The sequence below is a fragment of the Denticeps clupeoides genome, chromosome 11 (genome assembly GCF_900700375.1).
Source record: "Denticeps clupeoides chromosome 11, fDenClu1.1, whole genome shotgun sequence".
Taxonomy (NCBI): Eukaryota; Metazoa; Chordata; class Actinopteri; order Clupeiformes; family Denticipitidae; genus Denticeps; species Denticeps clupeoides.
This window is the reverse complement of record NC_041717.1, coordinates 21,827,228-21,853,543: the sequence shown is the minus strand read 5'-3', so window position 1 is coordinate 21,853,543 and position 26,316 is coordinate 21,827,228. Positions and strand designations below refer to the sequence as shown.

Here is a 26,316-nt window from a genome sequence, read left to right as displayed (position 1 = left end):
TTATCACAGCATGGCATGACTTCATACTGTCGCCCGACAGTTATTGCCATAAAAAGCTTTTATAATATGTCTTTCCACACATTTGTGCGCTTCCTTTTTCCAGATTAATTTGAACAGCTTCAGACCAGGCTTCTTCATTTTCTTGAGCACCCACCTCTGGATTTCTGGGATCAACTGCATTAATCTATACAACCTGAGAGTTTCTAAATAAAATTGTATTTTTAGTTTTATTTATGATGCTATATTTTATGATTAACTCCAAATTATTGTGGATATACTGTGGCTCTCAAATCATACCCAATCACCCCTATCTCAAAACAGACAGTGGTCCCATCTCTCATCCATTGTCACTGACTCTCTCTTCAGGGATCCTAAAGACCGTGCTGTGGTCCTTGCATAATATTTACATCAAAAGATCTAGGACCAGAATGGGCAGCACCATTAAGGATTTTGACAATATATATTGTAGCCAGTTGGACCATATTTATTTCCCAATCCTTTCATTGGTTGGCCTAGTGGATAAGGAAACAGACCCATACTCAAAAGGTTGCAGGTTTGAATCTCGAACAGCCAAGGTGCCACTGAGGTCCTAACCCCACATTACAAATAAAAGGAACACTTTGAAAACTATCAGATCTCAATGGGAAAAAGACATGCTGGAGTAGGATGATATTAAATGAGTTAGGAACAAAAGGAAATCATCAAACTGAATCATCAAATCTGAGTCCAAACACACCCCGAAAATTGGTAAAACCTTATGCAGCATACAAGTCAATTTTGCCCAATTATCATTGTAACAATCCCCCCGCCCCCTTCCGCTACTTAACTGACACAGAAACAAAGTTTGCTTAAGTAAAATTGTGAAGATGTATGATATTGCATAATTTTCTTAATTAAATTTCTTAATACTGTAGCGTATGCCAATTTGCATATGGCCGACTCTGGGTCTAGTGAGGCGGTTCTACCCACCGTTAGGGTGAGTGTTGGGTGAGTTAGTGGGCTGTTGGCTGGTTATTAGAACTAACCAGAGCAGGCAGGGGGTGTATTACGATCTTAGGTGAATGCCTCCCCTATTACCCTGCTGCTCTCCTCTTGTTGTGTCGGTACCTGGTGTTAAAAGTTCTGGCTAGTCCGATCACTACAATACGTATGACAGGTTACATGTTTTACACCATAAAATATTTCATACTATCATGTCATATTCTACCTGCTCTTTTTGTCACCTAAAGAATTTTCTAAAAAGCTTCATTAAAGAAGATTATTTAACCTTTTTTAATCAATAAAAGACAGACCATTAGCCATTAATTTTTTAAAGAAGCGTACTTCCAAACAAAACAATGCAAGAAGAAAGCTCAAGTATGGAACTGGATGAGAGCCATACAGAGGCTGTCAGTCTGAACTCAGAAGCTGTTTCCACACACAGTGTTATAAGTGTTTTATACGCAAGGTAAATCTAACAAATCACCAGTTAGTGCACACTGGTGAGAAGCCCCACAAGTGCCCAGAATGTGATGGGGTTTTTATTAACAAGACTGATGAGAAGAGAGGCAAGACATTTTCACACGTCCACCCTGAAAGTACATGAGAGAAGTCACACAGAGAAGCTGCACTAACACATAAAAGCACACGAATAGATGGACACTTAATAAAACACACAGGTCTAGGAGTAGCCAATGAAAGGAGGTCCAGACACTTGGTATAATTACAACGTGAATGAAATATCATTTCTGAATAATGATTACAATTGTTTTACAGTTTACGCATTTACAGTTCTAGCTCTGGATTTACGAATCATAAGTCATGTGGAGGAAGCACATATTATATTAATGTTTCCATTAATATAAGATAAAAAATGTATTGTAATTTTACTACATATAACGTGTGTATTTTGTATACTTAATTGGATGTTTTGTACATTTACAATTAGGGTAATACAGTATGTGAAAAATCGAATTCCAGGACCTAAGATCTATTGCTGAAAACAATACGCTCCAATGCACTCCAAAGTATTCAGAATACGTTACTCAAATTGAGTAACTTAACGGAATACATTACAAACTACATATTAGGGGCATTTATTCTGTAATCTGTACTGGAATACATTTTAAAAGTAACCTTCCCATCACTGTAACCTTCCCATCCAAAACTTCGGATGGTGTTTGGGAGGTCCCCAGGGTCTGCATGCTCCTTACTCTTTTGGGAGGTCACCACAAAGATCTTCAAGGAGCTCTTTTGGGGATCTCATTTATGTGTTGGGAAATCCCTTCCTTTAGGGTGTACTGATTTGCTGTGCTAAGTCTGGTGTTTTATTGTACCTGTTGGCTCACTGTAAATGTGTCCTGTGCATATAACCATTTAACCAGATGTAGAGCAATGTGTGGGGATGGTACTTTGCTCAGTGGCACCTTGGTTGTTCCCTTGTGACCTTCCAATTACGGGGCCGTTTCCTTAACCACGAGGTTCCATTGCCCCTGAATCAGTTACAATCACTTAAAAATATGCACTATAAAATTTATATCCACCACATTGCGAGTGACAGGGCTGCCCTGTAACCGGTTATGTAGACGTAGATATTGTTGTAGTATACATGTCTATTGGCATAAAATAATCATAATACAGATTTTCAGCTGTTAACGTGCTATGTGATATGATTGTAACCACTGATGGTTATTGGAACTGGGTAAACTGAGTGAGTCCGCTGGTGACGTTTTTGACTTCAATACAACAATTAATTCATGCTAAATGGAAAATGTGCTTTCTAAATTCTTTTCCCAATGCAGAAACATTGACAGTAAATGGTCAGTGATGTCTGTTTAACAGCGTAATAAGCAATTGTCGCATAACTGCGATCTGTAAATATTATGATATTGTAAAATATGAATGATAAAAATACAATGTAGATTGATCGGTCATGTACTGACACCAGGTGGCGCTGTATTCCAGTCCAAACACTGAGGCAGTGGATCTAGAAGTGTTTTAAAGCTTACATGAAACATGAATAGAATTTATTTTGATGAAATGGGAAATGAGTTAGGAACAAAAGGAAATCATCAAACTGAATCATCAAATCTGAATACAAAGACACCCCGGAAATTGGTAAAAAGGGCAATTTTGCCCAAGTTTCATTGTAGGTTACATGTATTACACCATAAATTCTTTACTACTATCATGTCATATTGTACCTGCTCTTTTTGTCACCTAAAGAAATTTCTGAAAAGCTTCTTTAAGACTATTTAAGCTTATTTAAGCAATAAAAGACAGATCATTAGCCAATTCATTTTTAAAGACACTTGCTTCCAAACAAAACAATGCAAGAAGAAAGCTCAAGTCTTGGACTGGCTGAGAGCCATACAGAGGCTGTCACACAGAAGTCCTTCAAGTGTCCACAATGTAATAAGTGTTTTTCACAAAAGGGAAATCTTACAAGACACCAGTTAATGCACACTGGTGAGAAGCCTCACAAGTGCCCATATTGTGATAAGTGTTTTTCACAAAAGGTAAATCTTACAAATCACCAGTTAGTGCACACTGGTGAGAAGCCCCACAAGTGCCCAGAATGTGATAAGTGTTTTTCACAAAAGGTAAATCTTACAAGACACCAGTTAGTGCACACTGGTGAGAAGACCCACAAATGCCAAGAATGTGAAAAGTGTTTTTCACAAAAGCTAACTCTTACATATCACCAGCTATTGCACACTGGTGAGAAGCCCCACAAGTGTCCACAATGTGATAAGTGTTTTACACGAAAAGTAAGTCTTACAAATCACCAGTTAGTGCACACTGGCAAGAAGCCTCACAAGTGCCCACAATGTAATAAGTGTTTTTCACAAAAGCTAACTCTTACATATCACCAGCTATTGCACACTGGTGAGAAGCCTCACAAGTGTCCACAATGTGATAAGTGTTTTACACGAAAAGTAAGTCTTACAAATCACCAGTTAGTGCACACTGGCAAGAAGCCTCACAAGTGCCCAGAATGTGATAAGTGTTTTTCACAAAAGATAAACCTTAGAAAACACCAGTTAGTGCACACTGGCAAGAAGCCTCACAAGTGCCCAGAATGTGATAAGTGTTTTTCACAAAAGATAAACCTTAGAAAACACCAGTTAGTGCACACTGGTGAGATGCCCCACAAGTTCCCAAAATGTGATGTTTTTTTTTTTTAACAAGACTGGTGAGAAGTGAGGCAAGACTTTTTCACATGTCCACCCTGAAAGTACACAGAGAAGCTGCACATAAAAGCACACAAATAGATGGACACACAGGTCTAGAGGTAGCCAATGAAAGGAGGTCCAGACACGTGGTATAATTTCAATGTGAATAAAATGTTGTTTCTGAACAATAAATAAAAGTAAATGACGTGTGTTGATTCCTGCGGCTGTTGAGACAATATGAAGCAAGTTTTGTTTTCTCAGAAGTTGTCACTTTTGTGTGCAAGACTGTACTTTCCAACATCCATATTCATAATAATGCAATCATGCTACATTACACTGATTACTTAGAACATTGGACCAAACCACAATATAATTAACTAATGAACAAACTGGTCGTTCATTGATCTCCATATATAAAGCCTCATCAGTTTGGTCATAACTTCAATCCAATTGTTCTCAATACGTTTTCAATCGCACAACATCGTAATTTTATTAAATGTAAATCTATATTCGTATTTGCAAACCTATACTTGGGCCTTTTAACAATTTACATTTACAGCATTTATCAGACGCGCTTATCCAGAGCGACTTACAATCAGTAGTTACAGGGACAGTCCCCCCCTGGAGCAACTTAGGGTTAAGTGTCTTGCTCAGGGACACAATGGTAGTAAGTGGGATTTGAACTTGGGTCTTCTGGTTCACAGGCGAGTGTGTTAACCACTAGGCTACTACCACTCCAATTGTGATCTTTGTTTGGGAAAAACAGATTATACTTACGACTTTACGGTTTCCATATTACAATTACGTTTTACAGTTTACGCATTTACAATTCCAGTTTTGGATTTACAAATCATAGGTCATGTGGAGGAAGTTATGTTGACAGCGACCAATGGGTTTTGACAGAGAAATCGGAGGCCCCCACCTCACTACTTAACTGACCAAATTAATATACTATACTTTGATAAAAAAGTTTCCATTAATTTACATTTTTACATGCTGCATTATACTGATTACTTAGAACAGTGCACCAAACCACAATATAATTATTTAATAAACAAAGTCTCATCAGTTTGGTCATAACTTCAATCCATATGTTCTCAATATATGTTTAATCACACGGCATCGTAATTTTAAGAAATGTTCATAAAATTCTATATTCATATTTGCAAACCTGTGCTCGGACCTTTAAACAATTTACATTTACGTTTACAGCATTTACCAGACGCGCTTATCCAGAGCGACTTACAATCAGTAGTTACAGGGACAGTGTCCTGCTCAGGGACACAATTGTAGTAAGTGGGGTTTGAACCTGGGTCTTCTGGTTCACTAGGCTACTAACACCCCAATTGCGATCTTTGTTTGGGATTTTACTTATGACTTAACAGTTTTCATATTACAATTACGTTTTACCGACCAATGGGTTTTGACAGAGAAATTGGAGGCCTCCTCTTCACTACTTAACTGACCAAATTAATATACTATACTTTGATTAAAAAGTGTCCATTAATTTAAGATAAAAAAAAAATGTTACTACATTTAATGTGTGTCTATATTGTATACTTAATTCTATGTTTTGTACATGTACAATTCATTTTAGAGGGTAATAGAGTATGCAGAAAAATCTAATTCCTGGACCTAAAATCTATTGCTGAAAACAATGCGCTCCTGCAACCATCCCTCCGTTGCCAGGGGATTATGAACTGGCAAAACTCTACTCTTAAAATTAAAACTTGTAAGCCTACAGAGTGGCACGTGTAACCCTGTTGACATTTTAGTACACACCTTTTTACAAAATCTTTGCATATTGGTAGGTTTACGTATTCTTTATTATGTACGAGTACTTTTGACACAAGTATATCTCCATACAGATACTTCTACATGGCAGATCCTTCAGTCTAGTTGTGCAAAGACGCTGCCTGAGAAATCAGTATGTCACGTCAGCACCAGCTCCTGCAAAGTATTATTTAAAATTAATATGAGTTGCCCTATATGAGTTCTTCTAGCCTGTCTATGGTCCTGCAGGGGCTAGATATGGCGATAGGTGTAAAGAGTGTTTTGGTCATTCTTCTTCACTGTTCAGACAGCGGCAACTCAGACGATCGGATCTGGAATTTGTCCCCTTATGACATGAAAAGGGGAAAGGTTACCTCCCTTTTCTCATGCTTTTTCTGGCTAGAGAATTTCCCGCCCCTCCCCTAAAACATTATCTCCACCGACCATCATGGCTTTTAAACGTGCGAAACATAGCAGTTTCTGGGTGATAAAGTTTTTTTTTTTTTTTTTAACGCCAACACAACTTCCTGGTTGCTCCTGGTTATCATTGTTACCTGTCATCAAAACTTCAGAGCTAATTACCATTAGCAAAGCTTAAATTCATGTTGCAGCGTGATAAAGTTAGTTAAGTTCTCTGAGTGAGTCTACTCAATACAATTGTTACGTCCCTGGACATATGCTCCCCCATGTTCAGTGTGGCTGGCTGTGTTTTTGTGTCCTGTCTCTTTTAGGTTGACTTCGTGGGAGGAGTTGAAGCCTCCCAGCTCCACCTACCATCTGCCTATTGGTCACCTCCACCTATATAAAGAGACCCTTAGTCTAAACCCTTAAACCCTTAGTCTTTTGGGAGGTCCCAAGGGTCCATGGAGATCTGTGATGACACAATGACGGTGAAGTTAAGCAGCCTTCGAGTGTACTCTACAATTGGTGTCAGAAGTTTAAAACAATAATTAAGAGAGAGTGAGTTACATTTACATTTACAGCATTTATCGCCCTTATCCAGAGCGACTCACAATCAGTAGTTACAGGGACAGTCCCCCCCTGGAGCAGTTTAAGGTTAAGTGTCTTGCTCAGGGACACAATGGTAGTAAATGGCATTTGAACCTGGGTCTTCTGGTTCATAGGCGAGTGTGTTACCCACTAGGCTACTACCACCCTGTTGAGTTGAGTACTGGCTTCAGGTCCTTGGTGTTATGTGCTTGGTTGACGAATATGGATAAAATGAATAAAAATACATGGAAGTGGTGGCCTAGCGGGTAAGACTCGTAATCGGAAGGTTGCCGTCTCGAATCCCGAACAGTCGAGGTTCCACTGAGCAGGGTACCATCCCCACACATGGCTCCCCGGGTACCTGGTGGTTAAATACAAAGGGCACATTTTGTTGTGTCACCGTGTGCTGCAGTGTTTCACATTGAATTCACTTTCACTTAATTACGGTGCGAAACAAATAAAATGGGAGAACGAAGAAAGAAATCGCAGAACTCCCTCAGAGGACCCGAGGGAGTCTCAGAGAAGGCCATGACAAGCACACATGCTGTAGATGTTCACATGCTGTAGAAACATCTCCGGAGAGCCAGATCTCCATAAAAATGAACTCAGCAACCCCTTCAGGCAGCCGGGGGAGCCCCTGAGATTACTTGCATATTGCCACATGCCCCCAAGTGAGTGAGTTAGGGCACTGTCACCGGCGTAGCTGGACGTCCATTTACAATTGGAACACCCACCTACTCTACAGGCCATGCTTGAGCTTGTAACAGAGAGGGAAGTTGTGTGGGGCGCAGCTACTTTGTCAACACTGCCATAGTAAGGGCTGCTGGAAACAACCCCATTGAACGGGAGAAACGAGCATATGTAACAGAAATCATGGAGCTGATTCTCTCCAGTCAACACAGGACACACGTGGCGGCCCATGGCTCTGCTGGGGATGTGCACAGCCTGGCCACCTTCTCAGACAGTGCCCTAGGAAAATTACTCCCCAGGGAAACGGGGAAGGGTCCACACACACACAAACACCCACCACACACACCTCATCTGACAATCAACTGCAGTGGTAGGCTGTACATGCGCTGGGGACTTTTGCCATGTTCTCTGATATTCTGCTAAAGGTACAGGGATTGGCCTGCTGAGGACTGGGGTAAAGTCAGTTTCTCTGATGAAGCCCCTTTCTGATTGTGTCTGTGTGTGAATTTGCCTCACGTTGGACATTCAAGCACTTTCTTCCAGACTTGCACAATAGGATGAACAAATGATTGAATTTGGACAGGACAGCACATGTGCACACAACGAAATGTGTCTGGGTAAACTGAGTGAGTCCGCTGGTGACGTTTTTGACTTCAATACAACAATTAATTCACACTAAATGGAAAATGTGCTTTCTAAATTGCATTGAACTTTTATGTTTAAATTCTCGGAGTTGTAGATTTTCAGACATGCATGCGTTCATGCTGAAGTGGCAGGGAAAGTTGCTGGAATTATATATATATAGTGAACAGCAACAGGGCGACTTCTAGTTTGACTAAGATTCAGAAAAAGACTTTGATTCTTTTCAACAACAACAACATTTATTTCTTATAACGAACAAAATCACATACAGTATGTCTCAATGGGCTTTGACAGGCCCTACAGTTGACACCCCCCACACTTGACCCTTCTGCACACAAGGAAAAACTCCACACAAAAAAACTGTAGGAGAGAGGAAAAAAAGAAAGGAAGAAACCTTGGGAAGGAGTGATAGAGAGAGGGACCCCCTTCCAGGGTAGAGTGAGCCTGCAAATGGTGTCAGTGCAGGGTTGGATATGATATAATAATAAGTCCTACGGTTGTAGGGTTGGAGAAGTCCAGGATGTATTCAGTGTCATGGTCTAGATTACGTGTCCGTAATGATGTTACTGGTCCATTTGAAGATCCCTGAAGCTGTAGTTGTAGTGGTGGTGGTGGCTGTGGTGACCCTCTGGTTTGTTTTATGTTTTGTCCTTGTAAAGCAGTTGTCAGGAACCAGGATGTATCTGCTTGTCTCTTCACTGGGGTCTGCCAGTAGTCTGGACGCTTGATTCCGTGTCTCGGAGAAAAACAAACAGAAGCAGCGGCAGACGGTTGCACTGTACGACCGATGCTGAAATATGTGGTTATAGTGGTATATTGGTGCTACAGTGGCCCGGTACCCTAACTAGGACAGCCTAACTAGAGTGAATTTAACTTTGTCTGTGTCTAACAGGGGGACTCTGTGATAAACTGGACTTTATAATTGACACTGCGTCAAAATCAAGTGAAATGAGGGTCTAGGACTTTAGCAAAAAGCCAGAGAAAACAGATAGGTTTTGAGATTGGATTTAAACACTGAGACTGTGTCTGAATCCCGGACATTTTCCCTGCATTTCCCCAATGCAGAAACTTTGACAGCAAATGGTCAGTGATGTCTGTTTAACGGAGTAATAAGCAATTGTAAATATTGTAAAATGTAATAAAAAGAATAAAAATACAATGGAGAAATTGATCGATCATGTACTGACACCAGGTGGCGCTGTATTCCAGTCCAAACACTGAGGCAGTGGATCTAGAAGTGTTTTAAAGCTTACATGAAACATGAATAGAATTTATTTTGATGTAATGGGAAATGAGTCTGGAACAAAAGGAAATCAGCAAACTGAATCATCAAATCTGAATACAAAGACACCCCGGAAATTGGTATAAAGTTTCATTGTAGGTTACATGTATTACACCATAAATTTTTTACTACTATCATGTCATATTCTACCTGCTCTTTTTGTCCCTAAAGAAATTTCTGAAAAGCTTTTTTAATAAAGATTATTTAAGCTTATTTAAGCAACAAAAGACAGATCATTAGCCAATTCATTTTTAAAGAAGCGTACAAAACAATGCAAAAAGTCAATCCGAACTCAGAGGCTGTTTCCACACACCTCTCAGAACATGACCGACCAAATGATACCATCGTACCTACGAGATACATTCAACTAGCACCATTTATCGGAGGTCCTGAGAAGCCATATCAGTGCCCACAATGTAATAAGTGTTTTTCACAAAAGGTAAATCTTACAAGACACCAGTTAGTGCACACTGGAACACTGACCACAGAGCACTGATCAAGCTGGCAACGAGATTCTTATGAGAGCAGGGGCCAAAACACGGCAAGAACAGCATTTACCTTTCATCTGAATTCATGCTTTTGAGCTTTTATCCCCGTAAGGATATAGCGTCCCTTCTAGAAGAACACCAAGACCTTTTGTAGTTCATTATCGGGGCCATATACATCCAGATAAGTGGCTGAATTGACCTCAGTGCAGGGCTGGCAACTTTTCCGAAGGCCTTGGACTGACATTTCCGGGTGTATGTGGCTGATGTTGGGGTGGTGGGGTGGGTGGTTACTGATTGGTTGCTCATGCTTAGCTTGCCTGAATGTCATGAGTTGAATTTGAGCACGCTGTGTAATAATACAAAAAATAGAAAAATATACACTGAAAATATGTACAGGAAATTTGTAGACGCAAAATATTCGGGAACATTGTTTTGATGCAATAAAGGAAAAAAAATTCTAATTCAAATAGGACAGATTTTCTTCCATACATCAGCCGTATGACTAGGCATGCCTAGTAACATTATACAGCTCTCAACGTGGCATATTGTGAAGAATTCCCAGGTGCCTTTTCATTGGTTGCTGTGTTGCAGTTTACCCAGATCCAATACTGCTATTTTCTGATTGGCTATTGTGTAATTCACTTATTCGCCCAATTCTCTTCAGGACCTCAGCAGAGACGTTCTTGTTTAACCGGCATATTAATTCCTGAACAGTTCCTGACCAGTCGAGGTGTTTTCACTGTATCATCCCCCAACTGTTTGCCCCGAGGAAAACTGAAAAAACAATAAAACGTTTTCTTAATAATTAAAATAATCCTAATGTAATGGATGTTATTATACTGAGCATATAGCATGGTAGTCACCTAGCGGGTAACACACTCGCCTATGAACCAGAAGACCCAGGTTCAAATCCCACTTACTACCATCGTGTCCCTGAGCAAGACACTTAACCCTGAGTGTCTCCAGGGGGGGACTGTCCCTGTAACTACGGATTGTAAGTCGATCTGGATAACGGCGTCTGGTAAATGCTGTAAATGTAAATTCATTAGGAATATATGATGTATAACTAATTATTGACATTCTTTGGTTTTAAATCAACATTAAATTAAAAAGTAATATGATTAAAAGAACATCAAAATGCACAAATCGTCTATCTGCTAATTAAATCTACTTTATATGATAAGATGATTAAAATAAAAGAGTGGGCGGGGCTTGCCATGGGTGGGGCAGGCCGTCTTGCAGCCTGCAATGAGACATAGCTCTACATTTATTTCATGGGCATGGTTTTCAGCAAATTCGCCTACAAATAATGTTTCTGCGTGAGAAATACAATGTGTGACAAAAGACTAAAGAGAGACCGTCACGCTCAATTCTACTCCCTCCTCTTCTTCTCAACTGGCAATAGATCCCGCTTCCAATCACAGCTTCTTCAGCTGATGCATCATTAGATGCGCCACCTACCATAGAGGAGTGTGCACAGGAGGGGACACCTCTCTGCCTGTTCAGCTGTGCGTAAGGCCTTATTGATCGATCACAGATCAGACAGATAAAATAGATTTCAGCGTGAGAAATTGGAGGTATGACGGAGAGCTGTGAAGATGTGCATGTCTCACATCCATTGCATGAGAGTTGGAAGCCCTGCTGGTGTGTCTGTGTGCGAATTTGCTTTACGTTGGACAGACAAGAACTTTGTTATAAAGCATAAGCTAAAATTGTCTGTCGTTGTGCATGTGGGGATAAGGCATGAAAATGTAAATGAACACCTGATATTTCACGCTGTACAAGGAAGAATGCGCCACGGTGGTTTAATTTTATACATTGCTTCCCTCTAGTGGTCAGTGTGCAGCATCACAAAATCCACCATTTTGCACTTGCACTTTTGTAACACACAATTTGCAAATGTGCAAACACAATCCACTGCACAGCACTCTTTTAACAGACCTGTAATCACAACTCACTGCTTTACACACAATTTCCAAATGACCAACACACTCCTAGTAAAACCATACACATTTACATTTACAGCATTTATCAAGACGCCCTTAACCAGAGCGACTTAGAGCGACGCCCTTAACCAGAGCGATACACGTTTATGGTGATGATTTAGACTATTAAAAAATAAAGTTAAGTAAAAAGCGTGCCATTATAAAGCATGCATTTCACATTGTCATTATGGGGCGTTGTGTGTAGAATTCTGAGGAAAAAATTATTTAATCTATTTTGGAATAAAGCTGTAACAAGGCGGGAAAAGCACCTAAGAAATAGAACAGTGCTCAAAAAGGCAACAATGGCAAGGAAAAAAGTCCCTCTAACAAGAAGAAAGCCTTGAAAAAAAACAAGATTCAGCAAGGGGAACCCACCCTCATCTGGGTATCCTCTGAATTATGTGTTAAATCAGATACATGCAGAAAATGATGGCATATGAAGATTATTGCAGTTTATTGTTGTATTGTATTGTAATATTATACATTGGAGTAGCATCCAGGTTACTATCATATGGGCTCAGCAGAGGGTCAGGTAGGGCAGTCCATGGAGTTCGGCCAGGTCACGTGATCACTCCGACCCAGGAAACTCCCCAGGCAGTATATATCATCCACACCGTAGTGGATGGTGAAAAGAGAAGAGTGAGATAATGATGAGTTGGCTACCTGATAAGCCACAGATCAGAATCTTGAAATTCTGGTGACCAATGCAAAGAAGAAAATAGAGGCAAAATGTGATCATACCTTCTAGTGCTGAAGTTTATTCAATGAAGCAGCAGAGCAACCAGAAAACAGAGAATTGCAGTTATCCAGTCTAGATGCAGCTCACTTAAACAACACAATGTAACTCCAAGTCAAACACACTTCTGTGAAATCAAAGTGGAAGTACGCCGTCCTGGAAATATTTTGAATGTGACAACCAATTGACAAATCAGTATCAAATGTCACACCAAAATTTTTTACGTACTAGGACCAGTAGAAAAACCAGCACACTTCACGTCCCGCCCCTTTGAGACAACCAACAATACTTTGGTCTTATCCAGCTTGCAAAAAAAAGAAAAATTAAAATCGAATTGACCGAGCATTAAATGGCAGCATGTACAGTGAAAATAAGAGAGGGCCCAGCACTGAACCCTCTGGAACCCGTGTATTTCACTCTGGTTTTTTGCAGAGTAATCACTGCCCAAGCCAATTTAGTAGGGGGTTCAATGTGAGGAATGTTAGGACAGACCCAACACAGTTATAATTCTGCTAGCTATTTAGTCTGCATTGCTGTTTATCTTCAGTCACATGCTTCCTAGCGAGTGCCATCTGGCCTGACAATAATTTTATCACAGCATGGCATGACTTCATACAGGCCATTGTTTGTCGCCCGACAGTTATTGCCATAAAAAGCTTTTATAATATGTCTTTCCACACATTTGTGCGCTTCCTTTTTCCAGATTAATTTGAACAGCTTCAGACCAGGCTTCTTCATTTTCTTGAGCACCCACCTCTGGATTTCTGGGATCAACTGCATTAATCTATACAACCTGAGAGTTTCTAAATAAAATTGTATTTTTAGTTTTATTTATGATGCTATATTTTATGATTACATCAACCAACTCCAAATTATTGTGGATATACTGTGGCTCTCAAATCATACCCAATCACCCCTATCTCAAAACAGACATGGTCCCATCTCTCATCCATTGTCACTGACCCTCTCTTCAGGGATCCTAAAGACCGTGCTGTGGTCCTTGCATAATATTTACATCAAAAGATCTAGGACCAGAATGGGCAGCACCATTAAGGATTTTGACAATATATATTGTAGCCAGATGGACCATATTTATTTCCCAATCCTTTCATTGGTTGGCCTAGTGGATAAGGAAACAGACCCATACTCAAAAGGTTGTGGGTTTGAATCTCGAACAGCCAAGGTGCCACTGAGGTCCTAACCCCACATTGTCACGACCATGCGGGCATGATGCGGCGGGTGTACGGAGAGGATGACGAAGAGTGACGAGGAATGACGAGGAATGAAGGACGCTTTCACCTGACATCACGGAACCGGGGTTTACTGGTGAATCACAGGACAGGGGAGACATACGAGACGTAGACACTGGTGAACACGGAACATAACGTTAAAGACCTGACAGCGAACAGAAACGAACAGGGCAGCTTTATACAATTAACACATGTGAAAACGATTAGGGAACATTACACATGACAACAATGAAACTCCGGTCCGGATCCCAATTTTGCCCAATTATCATTGTAACAATCCCCCCGCCCCCTTCCGCTACTTAACTGACACAGAAACAAAGTTTGCTTAAGTAAAATTGTGAAGATGTATGATATTGCATCATTTTCTTAATTACATTTCTTAATACTGTAGCGTTTGCAGCCAATAGGGCTGGGCTAATTTGCATATGGCCGACTCTGGGGCTAGTGAGGCGGTTCTACCCACCGTTAGGGTGAGTGTTGGGTGAGTTAGTGGGCTGTTGGCTGGTTATTGGAACTAACCAGAGCTGGCAAGGGGTGTATTACGATCTTAGGTGAATGCCTCCCGTATTACCCTGCTACTCTCCTCTTGTTGTGTCGGTACCTGGTGTTAAAAGTTCTGGCTAGTCCGATCACTACAATACGTATGACAGGTTACATGTTTTACACCATAAAATATTTCATACTATCATGTCATATTCTACCTGCTCTTTTTGTCACCTAAAGAATTTTCTAAAAAGCTTCATTAAAGAAGATTATTTAACCTTTTTTAATCAATAAAAGACAGACCATTAGCCATTAATTTTTTTAAAGAAGCGTACTTCCAAACAAAACAATGCAAGAAGAAAGCTCAAGTATGGAACTGGATGAGAGCCATACAGAGGCTGTCAGTCTGAACTCAGAAGCTGTTTCCACACACAGTGTTATAAGTGTTTTATACGAAAAGTAAGTCTTGCAAATCACCAGTTCGTGCACACTGGTGAGAAGCCCCACAAGTGCCCAGATTGTGATAAGTGTTTTACACGCAAGGTAAATCTAACAAATCACCAGTTAGTGCACATTGGTGAGAAGCCCCACAAGTGCCCAGAATGTGATGGGGTTTTTATTAACAAGACTGATGAGAAGAGAGGCAAGACATTTTCACACGTCCACCCTGAAAGTACATGAGAGAAGTCACACAGAGAAGCTGCACTAACACATAAAAGCACACGAATAGATGGACACTTAATAAAACACACAGGTCTAGGAGTAGCCAATGAAAGGAGGTCCAGACACTTGGTATAATTACAACGTGAATGAAATATCATTTCTGAATAATGATTACAATTGTTTTACAGTTTACGCATTTACAGTTCTAGCTCTGGATTTACGAATCATAAGTCATGTGGAGGAAGCACATATTATATTAATGTTTCCATTAATATAAGATAAAAAATGTATTGTAATTTTACTACATATAACGTGTGTATTTTGTATACTTAATTGGATGTTTTGTACATTTACAATTAGGGTAATACAGTATGTGAAAAATCGAATTCCAGGACCTAAGATCTATTGCTGAAAACAATACGCTCCAATGCACTCCAAAGTATTCAGAATACGTTACTCAAATTGAGTAACTTAACGGAATACATTACAAACTACATATTAGGGGCATTTATTCTGTAATCTGTACTGGAATACATTTTAAAAGTAACCTTCCCATCACTGTAACCTTCCCATCCAAAACTTCGGATGGTGTTTGGGAGGTCCCCAGGGTCTGCATGCTCCTTACTCTTTTGGGAGGTCACCACAAAGATCTTCAAGGAGCTCTTTTGGGGATCTCATTTATGTGTTGGGAAATCCCTTCCTTTAGGGTGTACTGATTTGCTGTGCTAAGTCTGGTGTTTTATTGTACCTGTTGGCTCACTGTAAATGTGTCCTGTGCATATAACCATTTAACCAGATGTAGAGCAATGTGTGGGGATGGTACTTTGCTCAGTGGCACCTTGGTTGTTCCCTTGTGACCTTCCAATTACGGGGCCGTTTCCTTAACCACGAGGTTCCATTGCCCCTGAATCAGTTACAATCACTTAAAAATATGCACTATAAAATTTATATCCACCACATTGCGAGTGACAGGGCTGCCCTGTAACTGGTTATGTAGACGTAGATATTGTTGTAGTATACATGTCTATTGGCATAAAATAATCATAATACAGATGTTATATAAGATTTATATATTCAGCTGTTAACGTGCTATGTGATATGATTGTAACCACTGATGGTTATTGGAACTGGGTAAACTGAGTGAGTCCGCTGGTGACGTTTTTGACTTCAATACAACAATTAATTCATGCTAAATGGAAAATGTGCTTTCTAAATTCTTTTCCCAATGCAGAAACATTGACAGTAAATGGTCAGTGATGTCTGTTTAACAGCGTAATAAGCAATTGTCGCATAACTGCGATCTGTAAATATTATGATATTGTAAAATATGAATGATAAAAATACAATGTAGATTGATCGGTCATGTACTGACACCAGGTGGCGCTGTATTCCAGTCCAAACACTGAGGCAGTGGATCTAGAAGTGTTCAAAGCTTACATGAAACATGAATAGAATTTATTTTGATGAAATGGGAAATGAGTTAGGAACAAAAGGAAATCATCAAACTGAATCATCAAATCTGAATACAAAGACACCCCGGAAATTGGTAAAAAGGGCAATTTTGCCCAAGTTTCATTGTAGGTTACATGTATTACACCATAAATTCTTTACTACTATCATGTCATTTACATTTACAGCATTTACAGCATTTACCTGACGCCCTTATCCAGAGCGACTTACAATCAGTAGTTACAGGGACAGTCCCCCCAGGAACAATTTAGGGTTAAGTGTCTTGCTCAGGGACACAATGGTAGTAGTGGGATTCGACCCCGGGTCTTCTGGTTCATAGGCGAGTGTGTTACCCACTAGGCTACTACCACCCTATCACCCTACACCCATGTCATATTGTACCTGCTCTTTTTGTCACCTAAAGAAATTTCTGAAAAGCTTCTTTAAGACTATTTAAGCTTATTTAAGCAATAAAAGACAGATCATTAGCCAATTCATTTTTAAAGACACTTGCTTCCAAACAAAACAATGCAAGAAGAAAGCTCAAGTCTTGGACTGGCTGAGAGCCATACAGAGGCTGTCACACAGAAGTCCTTCAAGTGTCCACAATGTGATAAGTGTTTTTCACAAAAGGGAAATCTTACAAGACACCAGTTAATGCACACTGGTGAGAAGCCTCACAAGTGCCCATATTGTGATAAGTGTTTTTCACAAAAGGTAAATCTTACAAATCACCAGTTAGTGCACACTGGTGAGAAGCCCCACAAGTGCCCAGAATGTGATAAGTGTTTTTCACAAAAGGTAAATCTTACAAGACACCAGTTAGTGCACACTGGTGAGAAGACCCACAAATGCCAAGAATGTGAAAAGTGTTTTTCACAAAAGCTAACTCTTACATATCACCAGCTATTGCACACTGGTGAGAAGCCCCACAAGTGTCCACAATGTGATAAGTGTTTTACACGAAAAGTAAGTCTTACAAATCACCAGTTAGTGCACACTGGCAAGAAGCCTCACAAGTGCCCACAATGTAATAAGTGTTTTTCACAAAAGCTAACTCTTACATATCACCAGCTATTGCACACTGGTGAGAAGCCCCACAAGTGTCCACAATGTGATAAGTGTTTTACACGAAAAGTAAGTCTTACAAATCACCAGTTAGTGCACACTGGCAAGAAGCCTCACAAGTGCCCACAATGTAATAAGTGTTTTTCACAAAAGGTTAATCTTACATATCACCAGTTTGTGCACACTGGTGAGAAGAGCCACAAGTGTCCACAATGTGATAAGTGTTTTACACAAAAAGTAAATCTTACAAGACACCAGTTAGTGCACACTGGTGAGAAGCCTCACAAGTGCCCAGAATGTGATAAGTGTTTTTCACAAAAGATAAACCTTAGAAAACACCAGTTAGTGCACACTGGTGAGATGCCCCACAAGTTCCCAAAATGTGATGTTTTTTTTTTTTAACAAGACTGGTGAGAAGTGAGGCAAGACTTTTTAACATGTCCACCCTGAAAGTACACAGAGAAGCTGCACATAAAAGCACACAAATAGATGGACACACAGGTCTAGAGGTAGCCAATGAAAGGAGGTCCAGACACGTGGTATAATTTCAATGTGAATAAAATGTTGTTTCTGAACAATAAATAAAAGTAAATGACGTGTGTTGATTCCTGCGGCTGTTGAGACAATATGAAGCAAGTTTTGTTTTCTCAGAAGTTGTCACTTTTGTGTGCAAGACTGTACTTTCCAACATCCATATTCATAATAATGCAATCATGCTACATTACACTGATTACTTAGAACATTGGACCAAACCACAATATAATTAACTAATGAACAAACTGGTCGTTCATTGATCTCCATATATAAAGCCTCATCAGTTTGGTCATAACTTCAATCCAATTGTTCTCAATACGTTTTCAATCGCACAACATCGTAATTTTATTAAATGTAAATCTATATTCGTATTTGCAAACCTATACTTGGGCCTTTTAACAATTTACATTTACAGCATTTATCAGACGCGCTTATCCAGAGCGACTTGCGATCAGTAGTTACAGGGACAGTCCCCCCCTGGAGCAACTTAGGGTTAAGTGTCTTGCTCAGGGACACAATGGTAGTAAGTGGGATTTGAACTTGGGTCTTCTGGTTCACAGGCGAGTGTGTTAACCACTAGGCTACTACCACTCCAATTGTGATCTTTGTTTGGGAAAAACAGATTATACTTACGACTTTACGGTTTCCATATTACAATTACGTTTTACAGTTTACGCATTTACAATTCCAGTTTTGGATTTACAAATCATAGGTCATGTGGAGGAAGTTATGTTGACAGCGACCAATGGGTTTTGACAGAGAAATCGGAGGCCCCCACCTCACTACTTAACTGACCAAATTAATATACTATACTTTGATAAAAAAGTTTCCATTAATTTACATTTTTACATGCTGCATTATACTGATTACTTAGAACAGTGCACCAAACCACAATATAATTATTTAATAAACAAAGTCTCATCAGTTTGGTCATAACTTCAATCCATATGTTCTCAATATATGTTTAATCACACGGCATCGTAATTTTAAGAAATGTTCATAAAATTCTATATTCATATTTGCAAACCTGTGCTCGGACCTTTAAACAATTTACATTTACGTTTACAGCATTTACCAGACGCGCTTATCCAGAGCGACTTACAATCAGTAGTTACAGGGACAGTGTCCTGCTCAGGGACACAATTGTAGTAAGTGGGGTTTGAACCTGGGTCTTCTGGTTCACTAGGCTACTAACACCCCAATTGCGATCTTTGTTTGGGATTTTACTTATGACTTAACAGTTTTCATATTACAATTACGTTTTACCGACCAATGGGTTTTGACAGAGAAATTGGAGGCCTCCTCTTCACTACTTAACTGACCAAATTAATATACTATACTTTGATTAAAAAGTGTCCATTAATTTAAGATAAAAAAAATGTTACTACATTTAATGTGTGTCTATATTGTATACTTAATTCTATGTTTTGTACATGTACAATTCATTTTAGAGGGTAATAGAGTATGCAGAAAAATCTAATTCCTGGACCTAAAATCTATTGCTGAAAACAATGCGCTCCTGCAACCATCCCTCCGTTGCCAGGGGATTATGAACTGGCAAAACTCTACTCTTAAAATTAAAACTTGTAAGCCTACAGAGTGGCACGTGTAACCCTGTTGACATTTTAGTACACACCTTTTTACAAAATCTTTGCATATTGGTAGGTTTACGTATTCTTTATTATGTACGAGTACTTTTGACACAAGTATATCTCCATACAGATACTTCTACATGGCAGATCCTTCAGTCTAGTTGTGCAAAGACGCTGCCTGAGAAATCAGTATGTCACGTCAGCACCAGCTCCTGCGAAGTATTATTTAAAATTAATATGAGTTGCCCTATATGAGTTCTTCTAGCCTGTCTATGGTTCTGCAGGGGCTAGAAATGGCGATAGGTGTAAAGAGTGTTTTGGTCATTCTTCTTCACTGTTCAGACAGCAGCAACTCAGATGATCGGATTTGGAATTTGTCCCCTTATGACATAAAAAGGGGAAAGGTTACCTCCCATTTCTCATGCTTTTTCTGGCTAGAGAATTTCCCGCCCCTCCCCTAAAACATTATTTCCACCGACCATCATGGCTTTTAAACGTGCGAAACATAGCAGTTTCTGGGTGATAAAGTTTTTTTTTTTTTTTTTTAACGCCAACACAACTTCCTGGTTGCTCCTGGTTATCATTGTTACCTGTCATCAAAACTTCAGAGCTAATTACCGTTAGCAAAGCTTAAATTCATATTGCAACGTAGAAAGGAATTCAGCTGTCTGTCGAGGTTAGTTAAGTTTTATGAGTGAGTCTACTCAATACAATTGTTACGTCCCTGGACATATGCTCCCCCATGTTCAGTGTGGCTGGCTGTGTTTTTGTGTCCTGTCTCTTTTAGGTTGACTTCGTGGGAGGAGTTGAAGCCTCCCAGCTCCACCTACCATCTGCCTATTGGTCACCTCCACCTATATAAAGAGACCCTTAGTCTAAACCCTTAAACCCTTAGTCTTTTGGGAGGTCCCAAGGGTCCATGGAGATCTGTGATGACACAATGACGGTGAAGTTAAGCAGCCTTCGAGTGTACTCTACAATTGGTGTCAGAAGTTTAAAACAATAATTAAGAGAGAGTGAGTTACATTTACATTTACAGCATTTATCGCCCTTATCCAGAGCGACTCACAATCAGTAGTTACAGGGACAGTCCCCCCCTGGAGCAGTTTAAGGTTAAGTGTCTTGCTCAGGGACACAATGGTAGTAGTAAATGGCATTTGAACCTGGGTCTTCTGGTTCATAGGCGAGTGAGTTACCCAATAGGCTACTACCACCCTGTTGAGTTGAGTACTGGCTTCAGGTCCTTGGTGTTATGTGCTTGGTTGACGAATATGGATAAAATGAATAAAAATACATGGAAGTGGTGGCCTAGCGGGTAAGACTCGTAATCGGAAGGTTGCCGTCTCGAATCCCGAACAGTCGAGGTTCCACTGAGCAGGGTACCATCCCCACACATGGCTCCCCGGGTGCCTGGTGGTTAAATACAAAGGGCACATTTTGTTGTGTCACCGTGTGCTGCAGTGTTTCACATTGAATTCACTTTCACTTAATTACGGTGCGAAACAAATAAAATGGGAGAACGAAGAAAGAAATCGCAGAACTCCCTCAGAGGACCTGAGGGAGTCTCCGAGAAGGCCATGACAAGCACACATGCTGTAGATGTTCACATGCTGTAGAAACATCTCCGGAGAGCCAGATCTCCATAAAAATGAACTCAGCAACCCCTTCAGGCAGCCGGGGGAGCCCCTCAGATTACTTGCATATTGCCACATGCCCCCAAGTGAGTGAGTTAGGGCACTGTCACCGGCGTAGCTGGACGTCCATTTACAATTGGAACACCCACCTACTCTACAGGCCATGCTTGAGCTTGTAACAGAGAGGGAAGTTGTGTGGGGCGCAGCTACTTTGTCAACACTGCCATAGTAAGGGCTGCTGGAAACAACCCCATTGAACGGGAGAAACGAGCATATGTAACAGAAATCATGGAGCTGATTCTCTCCAGTCAACACAGGACACACGTGGCGCCCCATGGCTCTGCTGGGGATGTGCACAGCCTGGCCACCTTCTCAGACAGTGCCCTAGGAAAATTACTCCCCAGGGAAACGGGGAAGGGTCCACACACACACAAACACCCACCACACACACCTCATCTGACAATCAACTGCAGTGGTAGGCTGTACATGCGCTGGGGACTTTTGCCATGTTCTCTGATATTCTTCTAAAGGTACAGGGATTGGCCTGCTGAGGACTGGGGTAAAGTCAGTTTCTCTGATGAAGCCCCTTTCTGATTGTGTCTGTGTGTGAATTTGCCTCACGTTCTTCCAGACTTGCACAATAGGATGAACAAATGATTGAATTTGGACAGGACAGCACATGTGCACACAACGAAATGTGTCTGGGTAAACTGAGTGAGTCCGCTGGTGACGTTTTTGACTTCAATACAACAATTAATTCACGCTAAATGGAAAATGTGCTTTCTAAATTGCATTGAACTTTTATGTTTAAATTCTCGGAGTTGTAGATTTTCAGACATGCATGCGTTCATGCTGAAGTGGCAGGGAAAGTTGCTGGAATTATATATATATAGTGAACAGCAACAGGGCGACTTCTAGTTTGACTAAGATTCAGAAAAAGACTTTGATTCTTTTCAACAACAACAACATTTATTTCTTATAACGCCCAAAATCACATACAGTATGTCTCAATGGGCTTTGACAGGCCCTACAGTTGACACCCCCCACACTTGACCCTTCTGCACACAAGGAAAAACTCCACACAAAAAAACTCTAGGAGAGAGGAAAAAAAGAAAGGAAGAAACCTTGGGAAGGAGTGATAGAGAGAGGGACCCCCTTCCAGGGTAGAGTGAGCCTGCAAATGGTGTCAGTGCAGGGTTGGATATGATATAATGATAAGTCCTACGGTTGTAGGGTTGGAGAAGTCCAGGATGTATTCAGTGTCATGGTCTAGATTACGTGTCCGTAATGATGTTACTGGTCCATTTGAAGATCCCTGAAGCTGTAGTTGTAGTGGTGGTGGTGGCTGTGGTGACCCTCTGGTTTGTTTTATGTTTTGTCCTTGTAAAGCAGTTGTCAGGAACCAGGATGTATCTGCTTGTCTCTTCACTGGGGTCTGCCAGTAGTCTGGGCGCTTGATTCCGTGTCTCGGAGAAAAACAAACAGAAGCAGCGGCAGACGGTTGCACTGTACGACCGATACTGAAATACGTGGTTATAGTGGTATATTGGTGCTACAGTGGCCCGGTACCCTAACTAGGACAGCCTAACTAGAGTGAATTTAACTTTGTCTGTGTCTAACAGGGGGACTCTGTGATAAACTGGACTTTATAATTGACACTGCGTCAAAATCAAGTGAAATGAGGGTCTAGGACTTTAGCAAAAAGCCAGAGAAAACAGATAGGTTTTGAGATTGGATTTAAACACTGAGACTGTGTCTGAATCCCGGACATTTTCCCTGCATTTCCCCAATGCAGAAACTTTGACAGCAAATGGTCAGTGATGTCTGTTTAACGGAGTAATAAGCAATTGTAAATATTGTAAAATGTAATAAAAAGAATAAAAATACAATGGAGAAATTGATCGATCATGTACTGACACCAGGTGGCGCTGTATTCCAGTCCAAACACTGAGGCAGTGGATCTAGAAGTGTTTTAAAGCTTACATGAAACATGAATAGAATTTATTTTGATGTAATGGGAAATGAGTCTGGAACAAAAGGAAATCAGCAAACTGAATAATCAAATCTGAATACAAAGACACCCCGGAAATTGGTATAAAGTTTCATAGTAGGTTACATGTATTACACCATAAATTCTTTACTACTATCATGTCATATTCTACCTGCTCTTTTTGTCCCTAAAGAAATTTCTGAAAAGCTTTTTTAATAAAGATTATTTAAGCTTATTTAAGCAACAAAAGACAGATCATTAGCCAATTCATTTTTAAAGAAGCGTCCAAAACAATGCAAAAAGTCAATCCGAACTCAGAGGCTGTTTCCACACACCTCTCAGAACATGACCGACCAAATGATACCATCGTACCTACGAGATACATTCAACTAGCACCATTTATCGGAGGTCCTGAGAAGCCATATCAGTGCCCACAATGTAATAAGTGTTTTTCACAAAAGGTAAATCTTACAAGACACCAGTTAGTGCACACTGGAACACTGACCACAGAGCACTGATCAAGCTGGCAACGAGATTCTTATGAGAGCAGGGGCCAAAACACGGCAAGAACAGCATTTACCTTTCATCTGAATTCATGCTTTTGAGCTTTTATCCCCGTAAGGATATAGCGTCCCTTCTAGAAGAACACCAAGACCTTTTGTAGTTCATTATCGGGGCCATATACATCCAGATAAGTGGCTGAATTGACTCCAGTGCAGGGCTGGCAACTTTTCCGAAGGCCTTGGACTGACATTTCCGGGTGTATGTGGCTGATGTTGGGGTGGTGGGGTGGGTGGTTACTGATTGGTTGCTCATGCTTAGCTTGCCTGAATGTCATGAGTTGAATTTGAGCACGCTGTGTAATAATACAAAAAATAGAAAAATATACACTGAAAATATGTACAGGAAATTTGTAGACGCAAAATATTCGGGAACATTGTTTTGATGCAATAAAGGAAAAAAAATTCTAATTCAAATAGGACAGATTTTCTTCCATACATCAGCCGTATGACTAGGCATGCCTAGTAACATTATACAGCTCTCAACGTGGCATATTGTGAAGAATTCCCAGGTGCCTTTTCATTGGTTGCTGTGTTGCAGTTTACCCAGATCCAATACTGCTATTTTCTGATTGGCTATTGTGTAATTCACTCATTCGCCCAATTCTCTTCAGGACCTCAGCAGAGACGTTCTTGTTTAACCGGCATATTAATTCCTGAACAGTTCCTGACCAGTCGAGGTGTTGTTTGCCCACGAGGAAAACTGCAGTTGGTCTCCACAAAAAAACAATAAAACGTTTTCTTAATAATTTAAATAATCCTAATGTAATGGATGTTATTATACTGAGCATATAGCATGGTAGTCACCTAGCGGGTAACACACTCGCCTATGAACCAGAAGACCCAGGTTCAAATCCCACTTACTACCATCGTGTCCCTGAGCAAGACACTTAACCCTGAGTGTCTCCAGGGGGGGACTGTCCCTGTAACTACGGATTGTAAGTCGATCTGGATAAGGGCGTCTGGTAAATGCTGTAAATGTAAATTCATTAGGAATATATGATGTATAACTTATTATTGACATTCTTTGGTTTTAAATCAACATTAAATTAAAAAGTAATATGATTACAAGAACATCAAAATGCACAAATCGTCTATCTGCTAATTAAATCTACTTTATATGATAAGATGATTAAAAATAAAAGAGTGGGCGGGGCTTGCCATGGGTGGGGCAGGCCGTCTTGCAGCCTGCAATGAGACATAGCTCTACATTTATTTCATGGGCATGGTTTTCAGCAAATTAGCCTACAAATAATGTTTCAGCGTGAGAAATACAATGTGTGACAAAAGACTAAAGAGAGACCGTCACGCTCAATTCTACTCCCTCCTCTTCTTCTCAACTGGCAATAGATCCCGCTTCCAATCACAGCTTCTTCAGCTGATGCATCATTAGATGCGCCACCTACCATAGAGGAGTGAGGACAGGAGGGGACACCTCTCTGCCTGTTCAGCTGTGCGTAAGGCCTTATTGATCGATCACAGATCAGACAGATAAAGTAGATGTTCAGCGTGAGAAATTGGAGGTATGACGGAGAGCTGTGAAGATGTGCATGTCTCACGTCCATTGCATGAGAGTTGGAAGCCCTGCTGGTGTGTCTGTGTGTGAATTTGCTTTACGTTGGACAGACAAGAACTTTGTTATAAAGCATAAGCTAAAATTGTCTGTCGTTGTGCATGTGGGGATAAGGCATGAAAATGTAAATGAACACCTGATATTTCACGCTGTACAAGGAAGAATGCGCCACGGTGGTTTAATTTTATACATTGCTTCCCTCTAGTGGTCAGTGTGCAGCATCACAAAATCCACCATTTTGCACTTGCACTTTTGTAACACACAATTTGCAAATGTGCAAACACAATCCACTGCACAGCACTCTTTTAACAGACCTGTAATCACAACTCACTGCTTTACACACAATTTCCAAATGACCAACACACTCCTAGTAAAACCATACACATTTACATTTATAGCATTTATCAAGACGCCCTTAACCAGAGCGATACACGTTTATGGTGATGATTTAGACTATTAAAAATAAAGTTAAGTAAAAAGCGTGCCATTATAAAGCATGCATTTCACATTGTCATTATGGGGCGTTGTGTGTAGAATTCTGAGGAAAAAATTATTTAATCTATTTTGGAATAAAGCTGTAACAAGGCGGGAAAAGCACCTAAGAAATAGAACAGTGCTCAAAAAGGCAACAATGGCAAGGAAAAAAGTCCCTCTAACAAGAAGAAAGCCTTGAAAAGAACCAAGATTCAGCAAGGTAGGGCAGTCCATGGAGTTCGGCCAGGTCACGTGATCACTCCGACCCAGGAAACTCCCCAGGCAGTATATATCATCCACACCGTA

The 26,316-nt window shown here is 40.4% G+C and overlaps 1 protein-coding gene across 1 annotated transcript in view; it reads left to right on the top strand.

Annotated features, from left to right (window-relative positions):
- Positions 1 to 24,604, top strand: part of LOC114799709 (zinc finger protein 91-like) — a 33,174-nt gene extending 8,570 nt beyond the window's left edge. The window contains exons 2-8 of the mRNA XM_028996511.1: positions 3,414 to 4,151; positions 9,938 to 10,020; positions 14,893 to 15,085; positions 16,894 to 16,931; positions 17,152 to 18,008; positions 23,812 to 23,864; positions 24,578 to 24,604. Coding sequence (XP_028852344.1) covers positions 3,414 to 4,151; positions 9,938 to 10,020; positions 14,893 to 15,085; positions 16,894 to 16,931; positions 17,152 to 18,008; positions 23,812 to 23,864; positions 24,578 to 24,604 — 1,989 coding nt within the window. The remainder of the gene's footprint in view (positions 1 to 3,413; positions 4,152 to 9,937; positions 10,021 to 14,892; positions 15,086 to 16,893; positions 16,932 to 17,151; positions 18,009 to 23,811; positions 23,865 to 24,577) is intronic.
- Positions 24,605 to 26,316: the final 1,712 nt, after the last annotated feature.